The sequence below is a fragment of the Cyprinodon tularosa genome, unplaced genomic scaffold, assembly GCF_016077235.1.
Source record: "Cyprinodon tularosa strain WSP-4 unplaced genomic scaffold, ASM1607723v1 ctg942, whole genome shotgun sequence".
Lineage (NCBI taxonomy): Eukaryota > Metazoa > Chordata > Actinopteri > Cyprinodontiformes > Cyprinodontidae > Cyprinodon > Cyprinodon tularosa.
The window spans coordinates 102,555-127,654 of NW_024039721.1; the positions used below are offsets into that span (position 1 = coordinate 102,555).

The 25,100-nt window shown below is 36.9% G+C and overlaps 1 protein-coding gene across 1 annotated transcript in view; it reads right to left on the bottom strand.

Moving 5' to 3' along the window:
* Positions 1-22,940, bottom strand: part of vps53 (VPS53 subunit of GARP complex) — a 43,849-nt gene extending 20,909 nt beyond the window's left edge. The window contains exons 1-11 of the mRNA XM_038275150.1: positions 22,854-22,940; positions 22,521-22,601; positions 21,047-21,096; positions 20,109-20,175; positions 9,858-9,944; positions 8,195-8,310; positions 6,576-6,695; positions 2,357-2,435; positions 2,120-2,263; positions 1,894-2,036; positions 552-693 (exon numbers count right to left, since the gene is read on the bottom strand). Coding sequence (XP_038131078.1) covers positions 552-693; positions 1,894-2,036; positions 2,120-2,263; positions 2,357-2,435; positions 6,576-6,695; positions 8,195-8,310; positions 9,858-9,944; positions 20,109-20,175; positions 21,047-21,096; positions 22,521-22,601; positions 22,854-22,940 — 1,116 coding nt within the window. The remainder of the gene's footprint in view (positions 1-551; positions 694-1,893; positions 2,037-2,119; positions 2,264-2,356; positions 2,436-6,575; positions 6,696-8,194; positions 8,311-9,857; positions 9,945-20,108; positions 20,176-21,046; positions 21,097-22,520; positions 22,602-22,853) is intronic.
* Between the last annotated feature and the right edge of the window lie 2,160 nt (positions 22,941-25,100).

Genomic DNA, 25,100 nt, shown 5'->3' on the forward strand with positions numbered 1-25,100 from the left:
TGGGAGCATAATGCATTCAGCCACCGGTCAGGGTTAATGGCACAATGGATGCAACTAAATGCAGGGCAGTCGTGAAAAAAACAGATATGCAGTGGCTGGGTTAAGATTAAAGCATATCTATGTGTTAGAATACACTGGGTCTGTTATGCATACAAAGATAGAGCATTTTATTTTTTAAATTGTGTTTATCAATTTCCTTTCATTTAATTTACCAATTACTCCCTTCTTTGTATTACCGTAAATCTCAATAAAACAAATTTGGACACCTAAGGGGGTTTAGAGACAGTTTCGCTAGGGCCTGACAATTCCTACAATATTTTAAATAAACAAAAACATACCTAACTGCTAAAATATGGCCACAAATAAAATGTTTATTTTATAATTGTAAATGACTTTCTGATCTATGGGAATAGTGAGTGAAGGGTGCATTTAGATAGGAAATGTCTTGATTTAACATTCGATGTGCCCACCAATAGTTTGAAGGAGTATTTGAATTACACAGATCCATCATGCTTACGCATTGTTGTTACATCTATGTACACATTTCTTACCCCAGGTATGTCTGTCAGGGTGCATCCTGTGAAGCGTTTAGCTAGTAAACCCTCAAAGTTTGTTGTCCTCTGGATAGCAAACAGGAGAAGTTTCACCTCAATTTCCTTTGCCCGTGTTCGCATCACCTTGGCCAGCTCCACCCTTTCAAACACACAAAACAAAACTTCATGGATGGCTGTAAAAAAAAAAGTTTTTTTGCAACTTGCTCAAGAACATTTGTTGAAATATGAGTGTGGGTTTAGTATACACTACAAAAAATGGAAATCCAAGTAAGTGAAATTTTCATAAAATAAATACATTTTTTAATGAATTGAGTAGGTACTAAGACCATTAAAGTAAGAAAAAACAAATGCAGTCTCTTATTTCAAGTGCATAATATGTAATTATCTTATTTTAAGGGTGAAAATACTAATTCCATTGGCAGATCATCTTATTTACCTACTCAAATTAAGTAAGCCAAGCCAAAATCTTGTGATTTAAATCAGGAATGGCAATGAAAAAAGCAGATACTTCTGACCAACAGTGGTAAAATTTATTAAAAAAGTAAGTCTTACATAAAGTGGAGCTGATTTTTTTTTTTTTTTTTAGAAAAAACAAGTTTCCTTTGCATTTTTTCTATCTTCTAACAAAGCCTTTGATTTTAACCCATCATTGATACCAGATTGTGCTAAATACAACGTTATTTTCCACCTATCCATGTTGTTGGCTACAGATTAAAAATAGGCACACCAAAGTGGAGAAAAACGTTTTTTGAGTCTTTCTTTAGGAAGTTGTTGCATGAGGGAACAGAAAGGTCACTAAAGCTGTTGTGTTACAGCATCAGGCCTCGGGGTCCAAAGCACCAGCATGCTGTAAAAAAGTAAAAGATGGACTTTCATCACAACAATTTCGTTTCACTTGGTGAGAGCCAGAAACGGCGGCATAATGACAGGTTCTTCTGAGTGTTTTTATGGTGAAACGAGTGAGTAAAGGGGGGCTTCGGTTACAGCCAGAAGCAACACACAGAGTCCAAAGCTTCTGCGTTCTTTCAAGCAGTTGAGGGAAAAGATGGAGAAGTATCAACACTGGGCCAGTGCTTATGTGGGCCACCTACTTCAACTGTGGAAAAGCTTGTGCCATTTCCAGGAGTAGCAATGCAAAAACAGTGGAGCTCAATTCATAATACTGAGGTATGGAAATTACACATTTCTTCAGTATGTGTATGCATGATTTATCTTATTGTCTTCAGCCACTTTCTTCCCCATTTATCTGTATAAATGATCACCAGTTAGAGAAGTCACAGACTCTAATTTATAACTCCAGCTTCGTTTGATCACATTGAGACATTTTGTGTGCTTTTACTTGGTGATGTGGCAGAACTCCACAGCGATTCGCTCCGTCATGCACCATTCTTCAGGAAACATGCGACCATATTTCTCCTCATAGTCTACCAGCTGTCGTTTGATCCAAGCATAGCGCCGATCAATCTTATCCAGCCAGGCAACCTGAAAAACAGAGTAGAATAAAAAAGCTTTTTTTAATGAGCTCATAATTGTGTGTAAAAGTGTGAGTAAAATTGTATTCTTACATCTTGATTTTCCTGGAAGAGAACCAGGTACTCTGAGAGGTGCTGCCTGATGAACTTTTTGATGATCTCCTGTTTGATGCGAGGGTCGAGGACGTTTGCCACCAGACAGGCATCTCTCAGCACATTACTAGGTCCACCTGTCCTCTGTGAGTGACATCAAGGTTAGTTTATTTGTTAGAAAAGAGGAAAAATAGGGGAAAATCTAAATAAAGATTTATTTTTATACATTATTTTTACCTTGGAGCCTTGTGAAGGAAATGCTTCTTCAAAATCTGCAAGTATCTGAGTCCCCAGCTCACTCTGTGCTGCCTTCACCCTTTCAGAAACAAAACAATGAGATTGAGCTGTTAATTGTTCTCCAAAGCAGTACAGCATTTTAGAAGAGTAATAGCATATTTCTACTCAGTGCGCTTGTCAATTATTTTCACTCCCTAATTGCTGTGGCAGAGACGTTTTATGGCCAACAACCAAATGAAAGATCCTTTGGTTTAATTAATGTGCAAACATTAAGTACAAGAAATGTAAAAGTAAAATAATACAACCCCCTGTCAAGTTAATTATGAATTCGCAGCAGCCTTTCAACCAAGCCCAATAAGGGAATTATTGAAGTCATTTTCATAACCTGGAAAGAGAGATCTAGACACCTAAATGCACTACAAGTCAATTATTTGGTTGTCTACAGATGTACAAACAGACTTTTGATCAAAATGAATTACTGAATAAATCAATTAAGATGAAACAAGACAAAAAAACAAACCAGTAAAAAGTGCATGAGTCCTCTTACAAAATAATAACAAGATTAGTTTAATCGACATGTCAAACCAGGTTGATAATGTGTAGCACTCTCAGTTTAGACTTGGACTGTTTCCATTGAACCCATTTGGGAATGAAGCGACCTTCAGTGGAACTTACTAAGCATATTGGGCAAGGTGACACCTAGTGTTCGCCAAGGAAAATCTGGATTCAGGCATTCATAAAAAGGCACAAACATTTTTGCCAATGTATCTCCCGGTTCCTTGTTCAAAAAGGACAAACCAGATGTGTTAACAGCAGTTATGCGAGCATCCTCCTGCGCCTCCATGTATTTTGGTTTTGTATTTATTTTGTGGGCTGGGTACCTTTCTTTACAGCTTTGACTCCTGCCTTTAACTACAATACTGCTATGTTATTGGTCAACCTTAACAAATCTGTCCATAGAGATTAATTTCAATAAGACAGCAATGGATGCTGCTCTACAATAAAGAAAAAAAAAAAACCCTGGTTCAGGTCCAGTTTCACAGGAAAGTGTCATAGTAAAAAAAATATGTAGCACATCAAAAGGGCTTCCACTATAGGCCTTATGACCGCAAGCAGCAAAGGCAGCAGGAGCAGCTAGTTTACATGTAAAGTCAATGGTTGACGTGCATCAAAGTGCTGCAAAAGGTCCCGCAGCAGGAGCAGATCATCTGAGCAGCTACAGCAGTGCGTCATGAGCGTTTGAGCATCTGACGGGCACAACGCGCGACAGCAACTGCTGTAGTTGGAAAAATTTTACTTTTGCTGCTCGACGCGCCACATCAATCAATCAGCGAATCTGATCTGGGAGCTGGCAGGTAGACAGAAACATCGCTGCTGATGCAGAGCGCTATGATCACTCCTCTGAAACAGGCACCGATTAAGTTTTCAGGTGGACTTTCTCACTTAAAAACATATTTAAACTACTTTATACCCACATAGCATATATAGCTGCCATTGCTACAGGCAAAGAAAGGATAGGGTAGGTCCGCCCAACGCGCATCAGACCCACTTTTCTACCGCGCAGCTGAAGCAACTTTCCTGCTCCAGCTTCATGTCAGAACTAAACTTATACAAGCACCAAAAATTAATCAGCATGACCGTTTTGGCTGCTTTTGCTGCTTTAGGTTTGAACGTAGCATTATCAAGGCAACTTCCCTCCAAAGACGCGTGGCCCAACACAAAAGAGCGTTCTCCTTGGGGCAAGACTCAGCAGTACACCTACACCTTATGGACAAAGGACACTCTTTAAAGGACCAGAATGTTCACATTTAGGACAAAGAAGATAGGAGGTTTGAGAGGGGCGTGAAGGAAGCCCTCTATGTTAAGAAAGAAAAAACAGCCTTAAACAGAGGGGGTGGACTCAGATTTCAGCTTTCAAAAACCTACAATGCAGAAATTGAGTTGATTCCCTTCCGCTATCATCGCAACCCCCATATCCATAGAGGGGACCAAAACACTTCGCCAGGCCAACAATTACCTCTAACAACCGTCTTTCAGAGACATAGACAGGTATTGGGTATAACAGGCTAACAAAGAACTTAAACAACCCCCATTCCTAAGGTGCAGACCTTAAAACTAAAACACTCTAAAGTCTGAAAAACCTTTTTTTTGCTTTGGAAGAACCCCATCAGTTTAAATTTTAATATATATTTTTCAGTGTAATTAGTCACTTAGGGAGTTCAAATCTTTTCAGATCAACCCATGTTTTAGGCGGCCATGCATTGATGTTTGACACTTCCTTGTGTCTCCTTTCATCCTTCTCTACAGCAAAGCTGTAGCCATTATGAACACTATCTAACACACTTTAAAGCAGTACTAAAAATGTTCAGTTTTGGTCTATTTCTAGTCCCCTGTGTGGACAGAATCTGTATTGCTTTGCTTGAAGGAAGATCTTAGCGTTGTAAAATCCCGATCTTCCAGTCAGCTGCAGTTGGATTTAACAACATTTCTGCTTCCAATGGCTATGTGAAAGCTGAACAGTGATGATGTAATAAATCTGTGTCATATGACGACATGGAAATAAGAAACGTTTAACTTTCGTTAGTTTTGCTGCCCTCCACCCCATTTGTCAGCACATCAGTCACTGACAAATTCAGAGCCTTGAAACGGTTAAATACAATGTTATGTTTAATGATTTCACAGTAAACACACATAAAGATCCCAGCAAGAAGGTGCTGCATTCCCTGAAAATCAACCCTTCACAATTTGAAAGAATATAAATTCTGTCAGGGAAACTTATGGCATCAACTTCTGTCTTAATTACGGATGGAGAAAGGGGGAAGTCACGCATGCCGTAAAGCGGTCTGCACATTTCTTGTTGTTTTGTACTGCAGGGCTACTACCACCCTTATCAAAGTTGCTTAGTGTTGGTGAAAGCGATACAGACCCCCTCAGGCCATAACAGAGGCATCATTCAACTAGTTGTGTGAATGTGAAATGTGAAAGCCCTTTGGGAAACTCCTCCAACTCCCATTGTCATTGTGACACAGCACACACAAGTGAACACTGCACACCATGAAATTGCATTTATGCCTCACCCGTGCAAGGGGGCAGCCCTCAACGGCGCCCCAAGGGAGCAGTGTGGCGGGACGGTACCATGCTCAGGGTACCTCAGTCATGGAGGAGGATGGGGGAGAGCGCTGGTTAATTACTCCCCCCACCAACCTGCCGGGTCGGGAGTCGAACCGGTTTGGGATCCAAGTCTGACACCCTAACCGCTCACCCACGACTGCCCCCAAATACGTCGATGTATCACAAAAGCTATGAAAATATTCTATAAGGGTGGAAAAGTTACTTAGTGTTGTTCCAATAAAATAAAGAAGAGCGTGTTAGTGACCGGGAGTTAGTAGAGGAGTGTGATGGACAATTGGTTGGGGCATAGAGCTTGGAATCCTGAGGTTCTGAGTTCCAGCCCCACCCTCACATACTGCCACTCTAGCTCTCTGAGCAAGACCCTTAACCCCATACTGCTCCCCAGGCGCCTCATGATGGCAGCTCATTGCTCCCAAAGGGGATGGGATAAATGAAGAGGTAAATTTCTCCAATGTGAGATCAATAAAGTTCAAGTATTATTGTACATTTATAATAATCCTTTAAACTTAACTATGAAACTTATCAATATTACTAAATAGATTCAACAAATACTATTGACGCATCTCAAAATCATTGTATACTGGAACCAGACAGCCACATAATGTCCCAAAAGAGTTGACATTAACATGCAACACCAATTTGGTAAAAAGCCTAAAGGAAAAGTAGCAGGCATGACATTTGATCTTAGGCACATACAGTTTACAGTTGCATAAATAACCCTATTTATTTAGAGATAGAAACACACCAAGGGAACGGGTGACCGTGCTAGCTTACAAAGAAAGAAACGCTGGAATAATGAGGACCCATTCAGGCGGTTTCCTTCCTGTGTTTTCCTTCATCTACAGCACAATGTTTCAATGTGCGCATATCAGCATAAACAGGATGTAATACACAGAGCCCCTCCCCAAACAAAGGAAACACTTTTCAACAGTTCAGAGAAGAGCTAAGGAACATTTCCAGTGGAGAGGGGAAGGGAGGACACCCTCTGGCTGGTGGAAATTAGCTCCAGAGTTATGCTGATCACCAAACATCTAAGTGTGCAATGTGGGTGTGGGTGTGTGCAGGGAGAAGGTTGCAACAGCGTTACCTCTCAGAAAGCTGTCTGATTTGGGGTATGCCCATGTATTTCTGGAAATGTTCAAGCACGTTGACGACTCCCTGCAGCAAGTTGGCCACGTCACAATACTGCCTCTTTCTGGTCATAGCTCTAAAACAAAACAAAAGTTAAAGAACAAGTTAGAACACATTTATTAACATGGTCCATGTGTATATTGATTATTATCAGTGTATCTCCAGTATTATGTGGAAATGTTTACTAAAGAGATGAACACACTCAAGACACTTATAGGAGTCCTACTTAAGGTGTCGAACTACATTACTTGAAACAAGATGAATCCCACAAGCATTTTTTTCTAGTTTTTACATAAAGTGGCACCATGTAGCATGTAATGGAATCTCCTTCCAGGAATTTGTCTCTATTGACAACAAAAACTCACCAATAACCATTAAGCTGAGAACATGCGGTATATTGATTAATGCAAGGCCAATGCAAGGCCAAACCAGAGAAGAAAATCATAGATCAAAGACAACCTAAGCCGTGTTAATGCTGGATGCGTTCTCAAGGTCCGTGTGGCCAACGCCTACAACTTTGGCACTGTGAACCTTTTGAAAATTTGTAACTAATGGGACAGATCCATGGGAAAAACATAGTGGACATAGAGTGACAGTTCCTGCTTGACAAGGTTTGCAAATATATAAACCTCTAAAGACATTGTATGAGTTGGTCCATAAATATTATGGCATATTTATTGTGCCACAGACCTGAGTGCTCACAACCGTCTGCCTCGTGCTAAACTCTGCTCCACCACCTGTGCTCTTGTTTCACTCCATTTGCTCATATACTCCACAAAGTTTCTGTGCAAGCTCAACCTTATCTCTGCACACACTCTGCTTGGTCCTTGCTCACTGACCTGCACTCATTACTTGCTTAACTGTATGAAAATTGCACCAACCAGCCAATCAAAGACAGGCCTTTTTCATCCAATCAAGGTAATCCTTCCAAATATTTCCTGTAAATGCAAATACTGCCCCTAAAATGGCAGAGTTCACAAGGCTAAATGGTAGGATTTATGAAAAACACATCAGACTGTGTTAAAAGTGTAAAAAGTTCTATATTAACTTAAGGTTTAATACGCCATAAAACATCACTATGATCAACACATTGGAAATACTAGGAAAGAAATTTCCAATCTTGAATGACACAGCTGTGTTTTCATGTTCTACATGTTGTGTGGTGTTTGTAGCTCCTGGTCTGTGTTCTACATGCCCTCCTAGATACGCCCAAACTATTAGGTACAAGTGGGATTATAAAAAGTATAAAAGCTGCAAAGGGTGTGTTCAACACAGAACATACTTGCATCAAGCATAACTAAGCCTTTAAGCCTTGTGTGCAAAACAATCAACCATAAACAATTTCCTTTTTCTGTTAACCGCCACATAAAATGGTTTAAATAGTGACCTCCATGCTCAACACTTCTGGAGAAATGATAATCACTGTGTCATTCCCCTCCAGGCCACCAGGAGGCAGTACTTACATTGACATGTGTATAAACATTCCCTGCTTACATTAAACAATACATTTTTAATAAATAAAAAACTGCTGCTTTAGAGAACTTTGATTTACAAAACCACCACTCTTTCACTCACTCTAAAGAGTCAACACCCCCTGCTAGCATATGCAGGTGGTTGAGGGTGGTTATGGAGGTAGTTAGATGGCGCTTGGCGTGATCCAGCTGCTTGATGTCTCTTGTAATCTCCTTGACCTGTGTAGTACAAGAAAAGACTTGAAGTATATGGAGAATCAAATATTAAGTCCCTGCCATGCTCACTGTGAGTCACTGACTCCCTTTAGATGTTGGCACATTCATCAAATGGGGGGTTTTACTGAGCAAACTTCTCTTTGGCCAAAGAAAAGTAGTTGATTCTGCTCATACATATTCGCTAGCTGCTATTAAGCCCTGCTATTCAATTTCTACATGCTCCTTCTAACTCAGATCCTAATAAACAACAGAAGCTGCCAAACTATGCATACGACACACAGATGTACATCACGTTGTCACCAGGTGACCATGAACCCATCTTGTAAGTGCGTTAAAGACACACAAGTGCCAAAATTTTCTTCAGATGATAAAAGTCTATCGACAACAAAGAGCATTCAAAAGTAAGCACGAAAACAGCTAAAACCACCAATCAGGCTTAAAGGAAAACGCCGTTGTTTTTACATTGGGCCCTTGATTTTACGTTATTACATCATGTTCTACTCACCCATATGAGTTTTGTGTCTTTTGGAGCCGTTCTAAAGATATTCCATTAGGTTATATCCAGGTAACGTCTTCCTATGGGCAATGACTTGAAGGCACAAACTAAACTGTTCATAATTTATCATTTATGGTTCATAACTTGTAGGCGAATCACTGTCCGCGGTTATATTTTTTATATTTATATTTTTAAAAAACAAAGCGGCGCGTGTTTGACGTCATCCGCGCGCGCCGGCTACCATTCATTCATCCTGTCCGCTGAACTGCTGCTAGTTTTACTCAGATGCCTGGAAGATCTCTAGTGCTGCTACCACAGATGATCTCACTCTTGAAATGGAATTGAACTATTTAGATTAGCTAGACGAATGAATAGAAGGGGTAGAGCGTAGCTGCCTGTGGCCCGAGCTGCCTGTCACAACTCCGGTCCGGCGCGCGGATGACGTCATACACACGTCGCTTTGTTTTTATAAGATATAAATATAAATAATATAACCGCGGATGTCTGGGGGACAGTGATTCGCTTACATGTTATGAATGCTGGCGTACCATAAAGAATTAATTATGAACAGTTTAGTTTGTGCCTTCAAGTTGTTTGCCCATAGGAAGAGGTTACTTGGATATAACCTAACCGAATATCTTCAGAACGGCTCCAAATGACACAAAACTCATATGGGTGAGTAGAACATGATGTAATAACGTAAAATCAAGGGCAAAATGTAAAAAAAAAATATGCCTTTTCCTTTAAAATCTGGGTCCAGGACTGAACTTTCAAAGTCACAAAAAGACAGTAAAGCCCTTTGCCCACTGAAATTAACAGGTCAACCTGGGTTTTTCAAACACAGGGGTTTGTGCGCCCATTGCACCAACAGCTTCTCCAATGCTATAGTGGCTATAGTTAATAGTGACAGTTAATAGTGATAATATAACTACATAAGTTATACATAACTTGATAACAAAATGATTTCCTTCTTTAAATAAAAGCTGCATCTCCAAAGAACAACAACAAAGCCCTTTTATGTTTTTTGTTTGTGTGTACGTTTTGCTGTGTGTACCATTTGTTCCGACTTCTCAGCTTTGTCCTTAATGTCTTTGATTTTGCCAAATAGCTGCTGGATGGCTATCTGGGCTTCCTCCAAAGCCTGCAGAAAATAAACAGAGCAAAGCTAAACAAGCACACTCAGAGAAACAATTTTTGATTACTGAACAAGACACATTAGAGGCACTTAATGTTACAAAGTGCTGGAAAATAGATATTATACCACAACATAATAGAGAGTTTTCCGTCTGAAGGCACATAAAACAGTACAGCATACAACAATAAAGGACTTAAAAAGCTTTGAGGTCTATTGCTTGTGACCACTTTAAAAGATTACAGGGGAGTCCAACTCCTTTGAAGAAAAATGTTCTTTGCCCTGTACTTTACCTAAACGGAGTTTATAAACTTTGCAGCAGAAATGACAAAAAAAAAAAAAAACAGTTGGCAAAGTGAGAACTTGCGCACATAAGGCTTTTGTGCTACCTCCCACCGGTTTATCAAATGTATGCCGTATTTATGAGAAGCAAAAGATGGCGCAGATTTTTGGTCAGATTAAATATCATAGCACACTTTTTTAACCATTATAACTTGTCTGCTCTGCTTTGATTTTAAGTATTTTCAGTCACCAAAGTTCTGTTATTAAAAAATGTCCATAAATACTAATGTGTTAAATATGCAAAGCTTAAAACAGTACGAATAAAACAATTGAATTGACACTATGATATAGTTTTTAATCATAATAATGTGCTGTCACGCTGTTCCTTCCTACTTCCATTTAGGCTAAATGGTCCAAGAAATCTTACATGTAAATTAAATAAAAGGTATACATTTATTTGTGGAAACTTTGTAATCTACTCCATTTCTACCTCTTTGACTTTTAAGCGTTAAATATCATCCCAGAGCACTGAGATTATATTACATTTTATTGTCAGTAGTCTAGATATAAAAACATAAAAATAAACTGATAAGAATTTTAATAGCGGTTCACAAATATTGGGTGTTGATCTCGATTTTCAGAACCACTGTCAGACAGGAAAAATTGGACTTTTACACATGGAAATAAAATAATTCTAAATACAAAACCATTGATGTTTAAATCAAGTAAAACATACCTAACATTTTAAAATATGAGGAAAATTTTTATCATGGATGTCTGAGTAACATAACCCGAGAAAATTTGGTTCCCCTTTTAAAACTGGCCACAGTAAAGCATTGTGCCACTAATGTCAACCCCAACACCAGGGCACCATTCACAGTACAATTTGCACACATAATTAACAAACTGGCACAATATCAAAACATTAACAGGGCTTAAGATGAAAAAAAGGGCAAAGGTTAAGTTGAGTATAAAGGCTCATACTTTTAAGGCTAAAGAGATCATCAGCTGTTTTTTCAGACTATATACCATTAGCCAGCTACTGTACAGCTGTAAGATTTTCTCAAGTTTTCCCCCATTATCTGATAAAAGCAGCTGCTCTTTGATGGTCCTGAAACCGAGGTAATTAGCCTAATTTGGTCCCGTTGGTGTGGTGGCACAGCAGAGACAACTCAGTCTCTCTAGATTCTCTCCACACACATGTACAGGAGGAATGGAAACAGCCGACACCAGCTGTCTGAGGAATTTACCGCTTTCACAGCACCTCTGACAAACAAATGGACAGCAAGCAGGCTCACGCCGAAGTAAATACCTTGTGTGTTGACAAGAACTGATTAATTATCCTTTCTCTGAGTGTTTATGTAAAAAAACATCTGAATTGTTTTGCTCGTAAATCATTCAAAGCGTGGCTTTTTCAGACTAAGCTTAGACTCTATATTTCTAGAGATACCATATTTTTTTCCCCTCTCAGGGCAGCACAGCAAGTCTGGTTCTAATTAAGCAAAGAGAATCGAAATGTAGCTCTGCTTTATACATCTTACTTTCCTTTTACCCACACATTTTAGCTAATTAAGGAATTAATTGTAGGAAATTAAATAAGAGGTGAAGCTTGTTTGATCTGAGCCCCGTGAGGGTGTAAGTGCCACTGAATCTTTTAAGAGGTTTGCTGGAGTGGCTCTTAAATAAACAAATGCAAGAACTTCCAATGGTGCAACTGTTGCACATGCAGTCTCAGCTGAGTGAATCAGGCACACTTCCTAGTGCCTTTTTCCTGTATTTAGCCTGGAAGAAAGCTCAAAGGATATATGTCTAGCAGTCGCCTCCAAACTAGAGATGATATCGGCGTTCCCACAAACCAGTGCATTGCTGACATGCAACAAGCTGCACATGTTCCGATGCTCACAAAGGCAGCAATGTAAAGTTTAGATAAGACGCAGTGGAGCCTCTTTTTAAAAACATTTGCACATGCTAAAGATAAACCCTACTCGTCTTGCAGGCAGACCTCAGTGGAGTGGTTCGAGAAGGAGGGCACATTAAAAGGTACTTCTGAATTTAAAGCTAAACACTGCAGTAAATCAGATCAGCTAAACAGAGCTATTTTAGCAGCTGGGACTTTGTCTGAACAACACCCTCCACCCTACATGTGTAAACACTGTAACTGACAAGAGAATACCTCTTTGAGTTAAAATTCTGTATGCAAGCCAAGAATAAATAATAACTTTTTTTTTCTCTCTACTTTCCTTCCCCTTGGACCTTTGTTTTTTTTTTCCTGACAGACTGAATTGTTAAAAAAAAAAGGAAATTTGTTTTTCTCTTGTTTTGCGATGTCATATCTAGACAAGGTCATACTGGTAGAAACAAAGCTCTGCACAACATTTACATAACAGTTACAAAATCTCACACTTGGATTTTAGTTTCTCAACATAAATAAGGGGCTGTGTGATTAAAAACAAAACAAAAACAAAACAAAAAAAAGTGACTAAATAAAGATAGCGTTTGTGAATGGGTGAATGACTGAATGTAATGTAAAGCACTTTGGTCAAGTCTCCTGACATGTGAAAGCGCTATATAAATACAGACCATTCAAAGTAGACATATTTGTGCAAAATCCACTTTTTCAACTTATAACATTTTTATTTGTCTGTGCTTGATGGTTCTAAATGAGTTTAATTCATTCTCCAGGTCATGTTTTGGTATTTTTAGATGTGCTCTATGTGGCATTTTTTTAGTCTTCTTTTTAGTTTCTATTGTGTCTTGTTCTCTATTACGTCACAGTGTTTGCAGTGGAACCGCTCAACAATATCATGGACATCTGGTTGTCAATCCATTGAGTTGCAAGCTGAAAGATACCGAAGCCCCAAAAGATGCATTTAAATGTTTGCTTGCTGGGTAAATTAACCCACGTGAGTCCTTACACTTTCCCCAGGATCAACATTCCTTCTAAGTTGCCTGTTAAAACCATTTCTTCAATGTACATAGATCTGCAGGGAAATTGATTTAAGCAAAGCATTTCAAGGAACCTTGATTCTCGTTGATTTGTTTAGCAATCTGTCTGGTTGCAGTTTTTTCTTTGTGAAAACATGATCTGGAAACAAGTGATTTTTCTGACTTTAATGTTAGCTGTTAGCCAAGGTTAAAACGTTAAGAGACCTAACTATGTTGAGGTCTTTTCTAAAAGACATGTTTAAGAATCAAAACTCTTTATTTTTACTTTTGACCTATAATAAAAAGTTGTATGCAGGCACTGCTCAGAATGCACATATATAAAACAGACTAAATAAAACCTTAACAAAGGAATGTCACTGGAGCTAATTACTATTGTGATTTGCTCAAGCTTTCCAAGCTATTTTTTAAGAATTTAAATTTTTCATGTAGCCTATAATGATAGGCACGTAAGTCATATAGGAATATAGGTTTTTTTGGAGTCTACTCGCGTATGGACCTTCGCAACTGTAGGTAGGGCTGAATAGAAAATTCTTCAATTGTTGGCATCTTTCAATAGATATTCTGGGGAAAAATGTTCTTACATCATTAGATGATCGGATATCTGCTATTAAACATGGCAGAACGGAGTTGAGTGTTATATGGGCCAAAACTAAATGTTTTAAATAGGAAAAGTAAGAAATTAAAAGAATGACATGTGTCCTTTAAAAATTTAATAAGCAGGGCAAAGTTTGTTTGTTTAGGGTTCAGTTAAAACTTGCTAGAAATTCCGGAATTTGAGAGGAATTGGGGTTTTTGGTGTGGACTCGTTCCACAAAGAAGGATTTTGGTCCTCCTTGTGTACTAACATCACTCCTGAAAAGGCTGCTAGCATCAGCACACCTTGCCATCGCCACTCTCTTCTCTCATTCCCGCGAAATGGGACTCATCAGCAGGCAGTCGGTAATTGTTGGTACCTGTATAACTTCTTACTCACTGTGCAGGCGACTTGGAAACTGCAAAACTCTGGATCTCTGAGCAAAACCCTTAACCCCACACTGCTCTCTTAGCAGCCCATGAGATCAAAAAAGTTCAATTATTAGTATTATGTTATCAGGTTTCTCAGCTCCAGAGGTGGGTAGTAACTAATTACTAGGGCTGGTTAAAAAAATCGACTTAATCGATTTTGAATCGATTCTTTTACATTTTTGCAAAATCGATGTCTAGGGAATGAGATTGATTAGTTTTATAGTGACGTGCGTATATAGCCAATAGGTTGACTGAAGACATTAACAAATGGGGGCTGACCAGCAAACACCCTGTAATTGTTACAGACAACGCTGCAAATATGGTTTGTGCAGTGAAGATAATTCAGCTCATGCATGTCTGCTGTGTCCCCGCTGTGTCACATCTGCTTGCTCGAGTGAGTTTTTCACTTTTTCACTTTTCACAAACAAGTTTGCACTTTTGTCCATATCTCAAGTTTAAACTGTCTGATTTACAAGTTTGCATTTGGTGTTTAATGTGACAGGAAAAAATATAATTCACGAGTATTTTGAAACACAGTTGAACCACTTTCATTATTGTAAAAACAGATCGAATCGAAATTAATCAATTTAGAACTGTATTAATCAAAATCAAATCGATTCAGGACTTTGGCGAAAATACCCAGCCCTACTAAATACATTTACTCATTTACATTTACTTGAGTAATTTTTTTAGGGAAAGAAACATTCTAGGAGCAGTTTTACAGTATTGGACTTTTTACTTTTACTTGAGTTAAATTTCTGGCTACACCATCCATTGTGAGTAACCTTACTTAATGAAATCTAGCTTATTTAAAACAATTATTCACTGTATTAACCAGCAGCTGGTTAAGATTATGAAACCCATGCAGCGTGATGGGAACACTGTGTATTGGTACTGTAAAGAAATAAAACTATAATAATCATAGAATAATCATAGCTGATGCCATTAAGACATTTAGCACTACATTTATAATGTCCTAAGGATGTGAAGCCCTAATGGGCAGCCATTTAACTTGTCATTGATTTCCACCAGAAATAACTGATTTTAGTTCTCTTGGAAAAAAAATGAACCATAGGTGCTTTATTAAAAATCCAATCGATGCTTTTTACCCAGAAAAAAAATAAAGCTTTCAAAATAAACTGGCAATTTTATGAAGAATCCTTAATGTCACTATGCAGCAACAAACTAGCATATATCAAGGTGCTGTTGTATTTATGTCTATATACTGTATGTGTGCGTGTGTATGTTAAATGTGTATGGGAGAAGGGTATAAATATATATATATATAATTTATTAAGTAAAAATGTGTTTTTGGACTATGAGAAGCCTGTGTTTTTCCCGTTGAAAAATTTAATTTACCCATTTTGTTTGTTTCGACTTCCAAAAGGAAGTCCCTCTTAAATGTCAGCAGACTCCTCCTACTTTGAGCTTTTTCCGTGTTTTTTTTTACTTGCAAAATAACTGTCAGTTCTGCCACAATGACAACACTTCATAAATTATGTAAAATCCCAACAAAGTCAAGGGAGAGGTTTATTTGAAGCGCATTAAAAAGGATTTCTCCTAAACATATGTCCTGTTTTTAACATTCAGAGATTTTAATATTTAAAACCTCTGTGACGAAGTATTAAACACACATGCAGACAATAACAGCACAGCTCCATCTGATAAAAATATAACAGGGACCCAAAGGGGCTGCAGTTGTTTTATTTGTGCCTGACAGCAAAAATGGCAAAAAGGCCAAAATTATTACTTTGCCTGGAAAATCTACTCCCTCTAATTCTACAAATGTATATAAGTAGACATTCAAGAATAAAGGTCTATTACAGATAATAATCAAACTTAAAATATGTAAAATGTAATGGACATGACTGTGTAGTTTAAAAATATCTTAAACTAGCTTGGAGAGCTGAACACTCCTAATGTGAAAAAAATCCACCCTGCTAGATAAGAAATTAGAATCAGAACCCAGGCCTTTCTCTTAAATTAATATGCATCCATCATTTATTTTAGCCAATTAAAAACAGAATGAGCAAAGAAGCACCCTGTTATATGGAAAATGTTCCTGCAGCAAACTTACCCTTTAGGTTATATAATTTTGTTATAAACACTTTTTTATACATTTACAACATAATGTCTAAACATCCAAGGATCTATGAGTTCATCTGAAATAACTATTTGCTAAAATAATCATTACTATTCTGTCACTTCATACATTAGGCATGTATAGGTAAGTAAAATCTTTAACACCGCAGACTGAGCATCTGCATATTGTAGCATTCGATTACATATCGTTAGGGCAGTTTTACATCATTAAGATTGCGTTTACCTACATGCTGCAGGTGAGTAAGGCTCTGTGCATTGCTTCCTGTAAAACTTTTCAATAAGTTGGCAAAATCTGGTGCACAGCGTCTTAGCTGGGGATAACAAAATAAAAGCTCTGAGATCATAGGTGTAAAAAGGCAATGCTATGCATCCTCATACAACCTTCAAACCCAAGGCCAATACACACCTTTACAGATTTAGGTCAGTAAATCATTTGGAGAAAATAAAATTTAGTTTAGGATATAAAGTCCATAAAATTCTAAATATTGATGCATGCAACTCTTTTTTTCTGCATCTCAAATCAGGCCGATCATATCCTGTTTTGTGGGTCAGCAAAATGTTTAATCTTTAAAAAAATCTGAATTTTCACCCCATTGTTTTCATAACTATATGTGCAATTTTGACTAAGCAAATGTCTCAGTTGCTGGTCCATGAGACTTAGCAAGAAAACTTATTATTAGTACCTCAATATGAATGTTTTGTTTTTCTCTCTGTAATTACTCTTATTACAATTAAACCAGAGGGGGGATCACTATGCCCTCATAATGAGCCTAAATATTTGCACTATAATTAACAGAATAAAATGTAAACACAGCTATTAAGTAGCAGGAATACTAGCAATGCAAACTTTAATGGCAAGTGAAGCCTGATCGCTGTGACATTTCCTCACTCTCTCTGTCAGTGAGCTTATTACTGTCTGCCTCCCTTAAGAAAAAAAAAAAGACCTAAAGGGAAAACACTTTCCAGATTTCCTCCACTTTCTCTCTCCACCCTACTTGCTTCTTCCTTTCTTCTTAATAAATGCTACCATCTTGGGTTTCACCCTTAATATTTTTGCCGGTAAAGTAATGGAGTTCAGTCAACAGCAGAAATGACTAAAATTGCTGATGCTGTTGGTTTTATGCTACTGCTCTCTCCCTTAATAAAATGAGCCTGTTTCCATCTGCTGAAAGTTTTTTTTTTCTTCCTGGAAATGTTAAAATTGCTCAGTGGGGTTGGAAAAGCAAACTAAAATTATTGTGTGTGACTGGTTAATGTTATTGGTCTGGATGGAGATTTAGAGCCTTTCTGCTGCAAAACGGTAGCTGACTGGGTAAGACAGGCCACTGTGCTGGGCTCCCTAAAGACACCTATTAACATTCACAGGTCACAATGTTCATAAAGCTGGTGTTAAGTTAGCCTTTTTTTAAGCTTTGACTACATCAGCTTGATCTGATTTTCAACGCCGTGCCCCAATAGTCAGAGATAAACACAAACACGTGAAGAATGAGAATGTATTTCCCAGACATGTTTTCCATAAAGAGGCTGACTGAGCTTCGGGAAATATGGATCTGAGTCATGTTGTCCTTTTCCATGGAAGCAATAAGCAGAGAAGAAAGTCACACAGGAGCACAAGTTTTTTGTATCGGTTACATCACAAGGAACCCCTCTAACTATAAGAGAACAATATTAGTTTTAACACTACATATAACACTTAGATTTGCTGTATATTTATTAGATTAATCTTCAGTGTTTAGCAAAAATACAAAAGCAAAGTCCACACTAAATATTTGTTGATGCAGTTCTCAAAACAAAAACCTGTTTTATAAAGATACATTCCTGTCGAATGTTTTTCCAAATGACCTTGATCAAAAGTTTACATACCCAGATGATGATGGCTTGGTAATAAGCACACAAGTTCACATAAATGGGTCTAAAGGATAACAAAAGGTAACCATCCTTTAGATTTGCTATCCAGAATCTGTGATCTCTTATGTTGTAATCACAGTGTGTACATAAAAGGTCAGGGAGTTTCAAGGCTCCTGACAGACCCCTGCATCTTTCAACCAGTGCTGCCCTGAAGTTTCTGAGTCATGGGGAAAACAAATTAACTGTCATGGGATCAGCAGGAAGGTAGGTAAGCACACTGCATAAAACAGGAAATGGATATAAAAAGTTACCAAGAAACTCATAATGCCGATCAGCAGTGCTGAAACGAGTTATTAAGTGGAAAATTAGGGATTCTGTTGAAAACAAACCACAGCCAGGGAGAACAACAAAAGTTTCAGCAACAACTGCCAGGAAAATTGTTTCAGGTTGCAAAGATTCGACTTTGCACGCACTATTTTTTCGACTATGAAAAATAGTGGTCTGTCTGTTACGATATGCTAAATATTGGGCCTTTAAGACAGGTTTTAAGGCGTGCCCCGCTGCGCTTCAAAAAACTTTTTTTTCCCAGCTCTTTCGCCGTAAAAGGGCACTATGGTGCTGTGTCAAGCAAAGCACAAGCTCAGGTCAGCTAGCTCAACTTGACTGAGGGCGAAATGGAGGAGAAGGCAGCACTGCGTGTCTGATTCGTATTGATCCTTGAGATTATTGTTCCGACTTTCCACAGCATACTCCTGAATTGCTCCAAACTGAGCCAAAAATAGACCTGGAAATAGTCACTGTGGAAAATGTGCTTTTCACAAGCTAGAACTCCCCAGACTGCTCCTTGGACGTGAGCGTTTGGTGCACCAACAGCCTCCCCACTTGCTGAACTTCTAGTAGGGATAATGCCAGCATTTGCTTCTCAGCAAGTGACAGATGCATATTTACAGCTGACAACGACACAGGAGATCGCCAAACCAGACTGTACAGCCAGTCCAAGCACCGGCATTAGATGCAGCGAAAAACACTTCCCATCTCACAGGCCATTAGGGAGGCACTTGAAGAAAAATGTTCTGCACAGTCCAGTAGCAGGAAGAGAGCCACAATGTGTGGCCTACAATGTGTCAAACAGCATAGAGACTAGTCTCATTAATTGAGAAACACATTTATTTAGAGTGATGCGACCAAAATTTAAGTTTTTAGTCACAAATATAAATGTTTGGAGACAACAATGCCTAAAAATGGTAAACTATTATAATTGTGAAACACAGAGGTGGATTGCTCATGTTTTAGACACATCTGAGCAACAAAGGCCCAGGAAACTTGGTCAAAATCAACGGTAGAATGAACGTAGTATGTTTTCAGAAAATACTCATCAGCCTGGATGCTGCACGTGGGACACAAGAAGATATTCCTACATGACAATAATTCAAAACACAAGGTCAAGTCAGCCTATCATTGGGTACGGCAAAACAAAGTAAAGGTTACCTCAGTCTGCTGACCTAAAGATCACTGAGCAGCTCCATAGACAGTCGAAAATACAGTTCATGCAAGACAGACCATGGATTTACAAGAACTGAAGGCTTTTTGCCAAAGATAATAGGCAGCTTTACTATCAAAGAAAATAAAGTGTCATCCACAATAAAAGAATAAATACAGTTGTTAGATAAAAACTGACTCTACACTTCAAGAACTATGGGTGAAAAAAAAGATTTTGTTATCACTCACACCTTCTGAAAAATGGCCCAAAAAACATGTTCCACCAAGGTATGTAAACTTATGCACACAACTATAAGGTGGAGTAGAGTGCTTCACCAGCAAAATAAAGTTATTTAGACCAATATAAAAAAGAGGCTTTAAATTTTCTTTCTGAAAATGCTGAGCGATGTGATTAAATCATTTAAACTGGATCTAAAAGTAGACAAAAATCAGAGATCAACATCCAAATCGGTTTTTTAAATGATAATCAGGACCTTTAGTTCAACTTACCTGTCTACCATCCTGCCCCACATTGGTCTGGCCTCTCACTACTGTTCTGATATCGTCATCAAGACGCCTGTCAAACGCAAAGCAAAAAAAAAACAAGTTTTACTGACACTCAGAAATCAATCATGCAGCACTAACAAGAGATGCTCAAACAGATTCACCAGTGACCTAAAGAAGATTTTACACTTAACTGACCACCACAACAGCAGAAGTATAAATCTGTCAGTCATGAAACCTAATGGATTATAAATTGTTGGCAGCTGTTGGAAATCTCACAGTTAGGAAAACAGCCTGACAACACTAAATGAAACAGACACACCTGCTGCTACAAGTAATGATATCTGTTCTATTTTGAGGATGCTAAAGGAAGAGAAAGACTTCTTCTCAGTAATGATTGTGTCCTTGCTTTGATTGAACAGTGGAATCTGGTTTAATTGCTGAGCTGTGAAGCAATGACTTTTCTTTTTCTCCTGCAAACACACAGTGAGACATCACCTTGTGTTCTAATATGAATTATTAATTTGCAGTTGCAGTCATGCTTTCCCAGGCTCCTGTATAGTTATCATGCAAAAAATGACAACATAACCATTAAAGGGAAGAGCAGATTTCTCCTCTATAATATCAGAGTGAAATCAACCTTTAGTTATTTTAAATTACCTTGTAGAAAAAATGTAATATTTTAAGATATTACACAAGGAAAAGAAAAAGATAAACAAAGTGCATAGTGAAAACTGTACCTTTGGGCTGTTTTCGGGAAAATAGCATAAAAGTATAATTTGACTTTCTAATCTTTAATTCACTGCTTTTTATGGTTGTTAAAGAGAATAAAAGTTTGTCTGAAAACAAAGCCAAAGTGTTATTTTAAGTTTGTGACTTGAAAGGACCCGTCAAATCTCTTATGAGTGCAAAACTGGTAAAAACACATTAAACACAAAACTCACCGGATCTTTAGTCTGATTTTATTTACAACATCATCGATACTCGCCAGAGACTGGAGACAAAAAGAAAAGACAGAATATTAGAAAAATATAAAATAATCATAACAAAAATTCACTGCAACATAATCCGATTTATATGTTCTTTATTTCCATAAATCATCAACTATGATTGAGTTAGAAATAACTTAATCTTGAACAAGATTAAATTACTTTGACATGCAAGTAAAAGGGTTGGTATAAAAAAAGTGTGTGCTACAGGTATAGTATATCGACATAAGGATTGCAGTGACCCCTGATGGACATGGAATACATGTACGCAATAATTGCATCACAATAAAGTCACATTAGAATTCTTTAAAACTGTGAAAACAGAGCCATTTTATTTCATCAAACCGAACCGACCTAATTACGGGAAAAATCTCAAAGTTAAACCAAAAAAAGTTACTGATGTTCGTACAAAAAAAAAAAAAAAAGAATAAATAAATAAATCCATGAATCCTTATTGTTATTAATTGTTAGTACTTTTTTTGTCCCCAAGACAGATTTAACCATACATGGCATGGCTAATTTGTCCTTTACTAATCACATAGAGGAAATATATCCAAGATGGTTTTACACCATATAATGTTTTCTTCTTGTTTATCTATTTTTACAATTCGGTTGCTAATAACTTTTATAGATGACTGCAAAAGAAAAAGAGTGATTAACACGTCTTTGAAAGTTGCTGCATATTTATTAAAGTCTCCTCTAAAGTTACAACAGATTATTTTCCAAATAATGTTTGTTTAATTCTTACATATAATCCTAGATAGTAATAAAAAACAAAATAATTAGTCTAATTTGAAACAAAGTAACAAAACCTTTAGATGTATAACTTAAAAATTTCCTTTTAATACACAGCAAAATGTTCAGAAGATATTATAGACAATGCAATTAATACAGTTAAAGGTTTTCAAGTGATTGCAAATGTTGGAGCAACATTTTAAAAGAGTTTATATTTATATAAATACTATTATTTTATGTTTTTTTTTTTCGTTTTTTCTGTCTTCCTGTTAATTACTATATATATATATATATATATATATATATATATATATATATATATATATATATATATATATATATTTTTTTTTTTTTTTATAATAAGCAAACAAATTTTGCTTATATTATGTGACATTATGTGATAAATCTCTCTCTCTCTCTCTCTATATATATATATATATATATATATATATATGTCACATATATCACATAATGTAAGCAACATTTTTTGCCTTTTTTTTTTTTTTTTTTTTGCCAACCCTTAGTTTATTAATTAGTAAGCCTGCTAACATAAAGGAATGTTTTCATCATAACTTCTGTGTCATTCACGATGAATTACAGGTTAATGGATCAAGTTCTGGCATATTTAAAAAAAAACTGAAACGAACCAATTAAACTCTTAAAGAGCTTAGTCCTTAGAACAAAGGTACTATACCTGCTCGGTGGGGAAGAGTGTGTTGATATACTCCACAGCATTAAAGTCTGCCCTGTCAAGAGGGTCCTGGCTGGGGAAAACCTTGTATAAAAAAACAATAAGCTTTAGGTTAAAACAACAAAATGTCAACCCTGAATTTAAACTGCATTTAACTTTCAGAATACATTTCTAACAATGAACATGTCGTCATTGTTGTACAATCAATGGTTGAGCCAGCAACGTCCTGTCAGGTAATTTCGCAGGATGCGTTAGCCAGCTAACAGTTGCACCTTCTTTTTGTAAAAAGCGAGAATAATGAGTTTTTGTTTTAAGCCGACTGGGCTAACCACCTACCTGTTCAATAGCTAGCTGCACCTCTGGAGTTAGATGCAAAATTGCCTCTAAATCATCAGCTAGTTCTAATTCTTCTTCCTCCATCATTGTCAAAACAAAATTAAGCTATGCGGTTGAGCATTTCCGGGGTTGCGTGATGACGAAGCTTCTTGCTGTGATGACGTTTCAGGAGTGGGACATTTTTGGACTGTCGGAAAAACAAGAACGCTCAGGAACACATTCGGTTGGCGAGGTCCTGCAGACTGCAGCGCCACAGTTAAACTATAAATAATCTGCACTCTATATTAACAGAATTCTGCAAGAACATATTCATTAATTTGCTGTTTGATTTGAAAATTGGCAAAGACGAGGCAATTGTCAGTAAAGTCGAATCTTGTCTGAAAACATAAAAAAATAATTTAGTCAGGAGTAGTAACATTGATTTATCAGTTAAACTTTAAAGTATCGTTAGAAAAAAGAAGATTAGTATGAAGTGTCTTAGAATGATCTGGAGTTGTCTGAAACCTGAACCTGCTCAAGTCTTTTTCAATACAATAATCTTGTCACATCTGTCTTACTCCACAACTGTCTGGACTCAAACAGTCAATCTACATAAGGCTACATATTAAAGATTTTAGACAGAGATCATCCAGTCAATCATTGTTACATAATATATATATATTTTTAACTTTTTAAGCTTTCAATTTCAGAAGCATAAATTTATTTTTTAATGATGTTATTGTATTGTTAACAGACTGGATACCTCCAGATCAACAAGAGCTGCTACCCTTGGAGACTATACATTTTATTAAATGTCCTTTGCTAAAAATGTTTTTTATGTGAAAGTAGACATCCCATGGAACAGTCTTCCCACAAAATGTTAGGACCTTTACCAGATTTCCCACTTTAAAAAACAAAAACAAAATCCCAACTCATACAGCTGCAGTTATGCAGCCATGTCACAGGAAATGCATTTGTATATCTAATACATACACTTATTTGATCCTTGATTCATGTTTTTATTTTTATTATAGTAATTTTATTAATGGTATCTGTTTTTTTTTTTTTTTGTGGAAATTTCCAAATGTATTTTAAGTTTTTTATATTTGTTTTTTTTTTTTTTTTTTTTTAAATGCTAAAAGCTCTTCAGGGGATGAGTGTTGTGATTTGGTTATGGTATAAGGACTATGATACAGGCATAATATACATTTTTATTTAATGGTCCATGTTAATTGTACCTGCCCTACCAAATACAAAGGGTCCATTCATAACTTTTTAAGTTTTAACCAGTGTACAAAATATACTCTCTTTGAACGCCCCCCAAAAGTGTAAAAACGTTGCTTTTCACCAATATGAACCTGTTAACGTATGTGGCTATCCATAAAAAAAATCCATTTCCATGTTCAAAATAAGTAGACTATAATATAAAACAACAGTTTGAACATGCGTTTCAATGCACAAGACTAATAAAATAATTATATGAGTCAAACGATCATCATTTAAAGAGCAAATATCAACTTAAACCCCACCACCAACCCTCAAGGACAGGATTTCTAAACCTTTTTTTCTTTTATTATTATTATTATAAACTGAACATTACGGTAAACAAAAAAAGTAGCAACGTGAAACAGTTGGATAGAGGAGGAAATAGAAATGAATATACATAAACACAAACATACCTAACCTATAAGTTTTGGATGGCATAGATTACTCATAATCTGATCATTGTGAAAATAATTACCGGTAACGAATTAGCAAAGATCAACAGAAAGAAAGAAACTGAGTCTGAAAGGGGAGTGGAAAGTAATATCAGTTTGAGTATTGACAAAGTTTGTAGAAATACTTCTAAATTTGTGACAAATTCTAAGTTGTAGAAACAATGTTAATAATAAGAACATCCTGATTGTAGTTATAGTGAAAATATTTGTAAGAATCATAATAATAAACTGATGTGTTAAAAATAAAGTAATAATGACAATGGTGATTATTATGATGATATTAAGAGTTTATGTTTGCTAGAATTATATAAATAATTACAATAATAATGCTAATAATAATAATTAAAAGTAGTAATGATATTGATAATAATTTTGATCTTAACTCCTTTAGACCTTTAGAAAAACTTCAAATGGCAGCTCTAATGCTCCAGGCAGGCCATGCCTAACCTATGTTTGATATACTTCTTCCCTAAGATAGTGTGATGCAGTCAGAAGTGGGCCCAGTGTGTTGCGTGTTTCCTGAACGGGGTTTGTATCCGAGCAGGGAAAG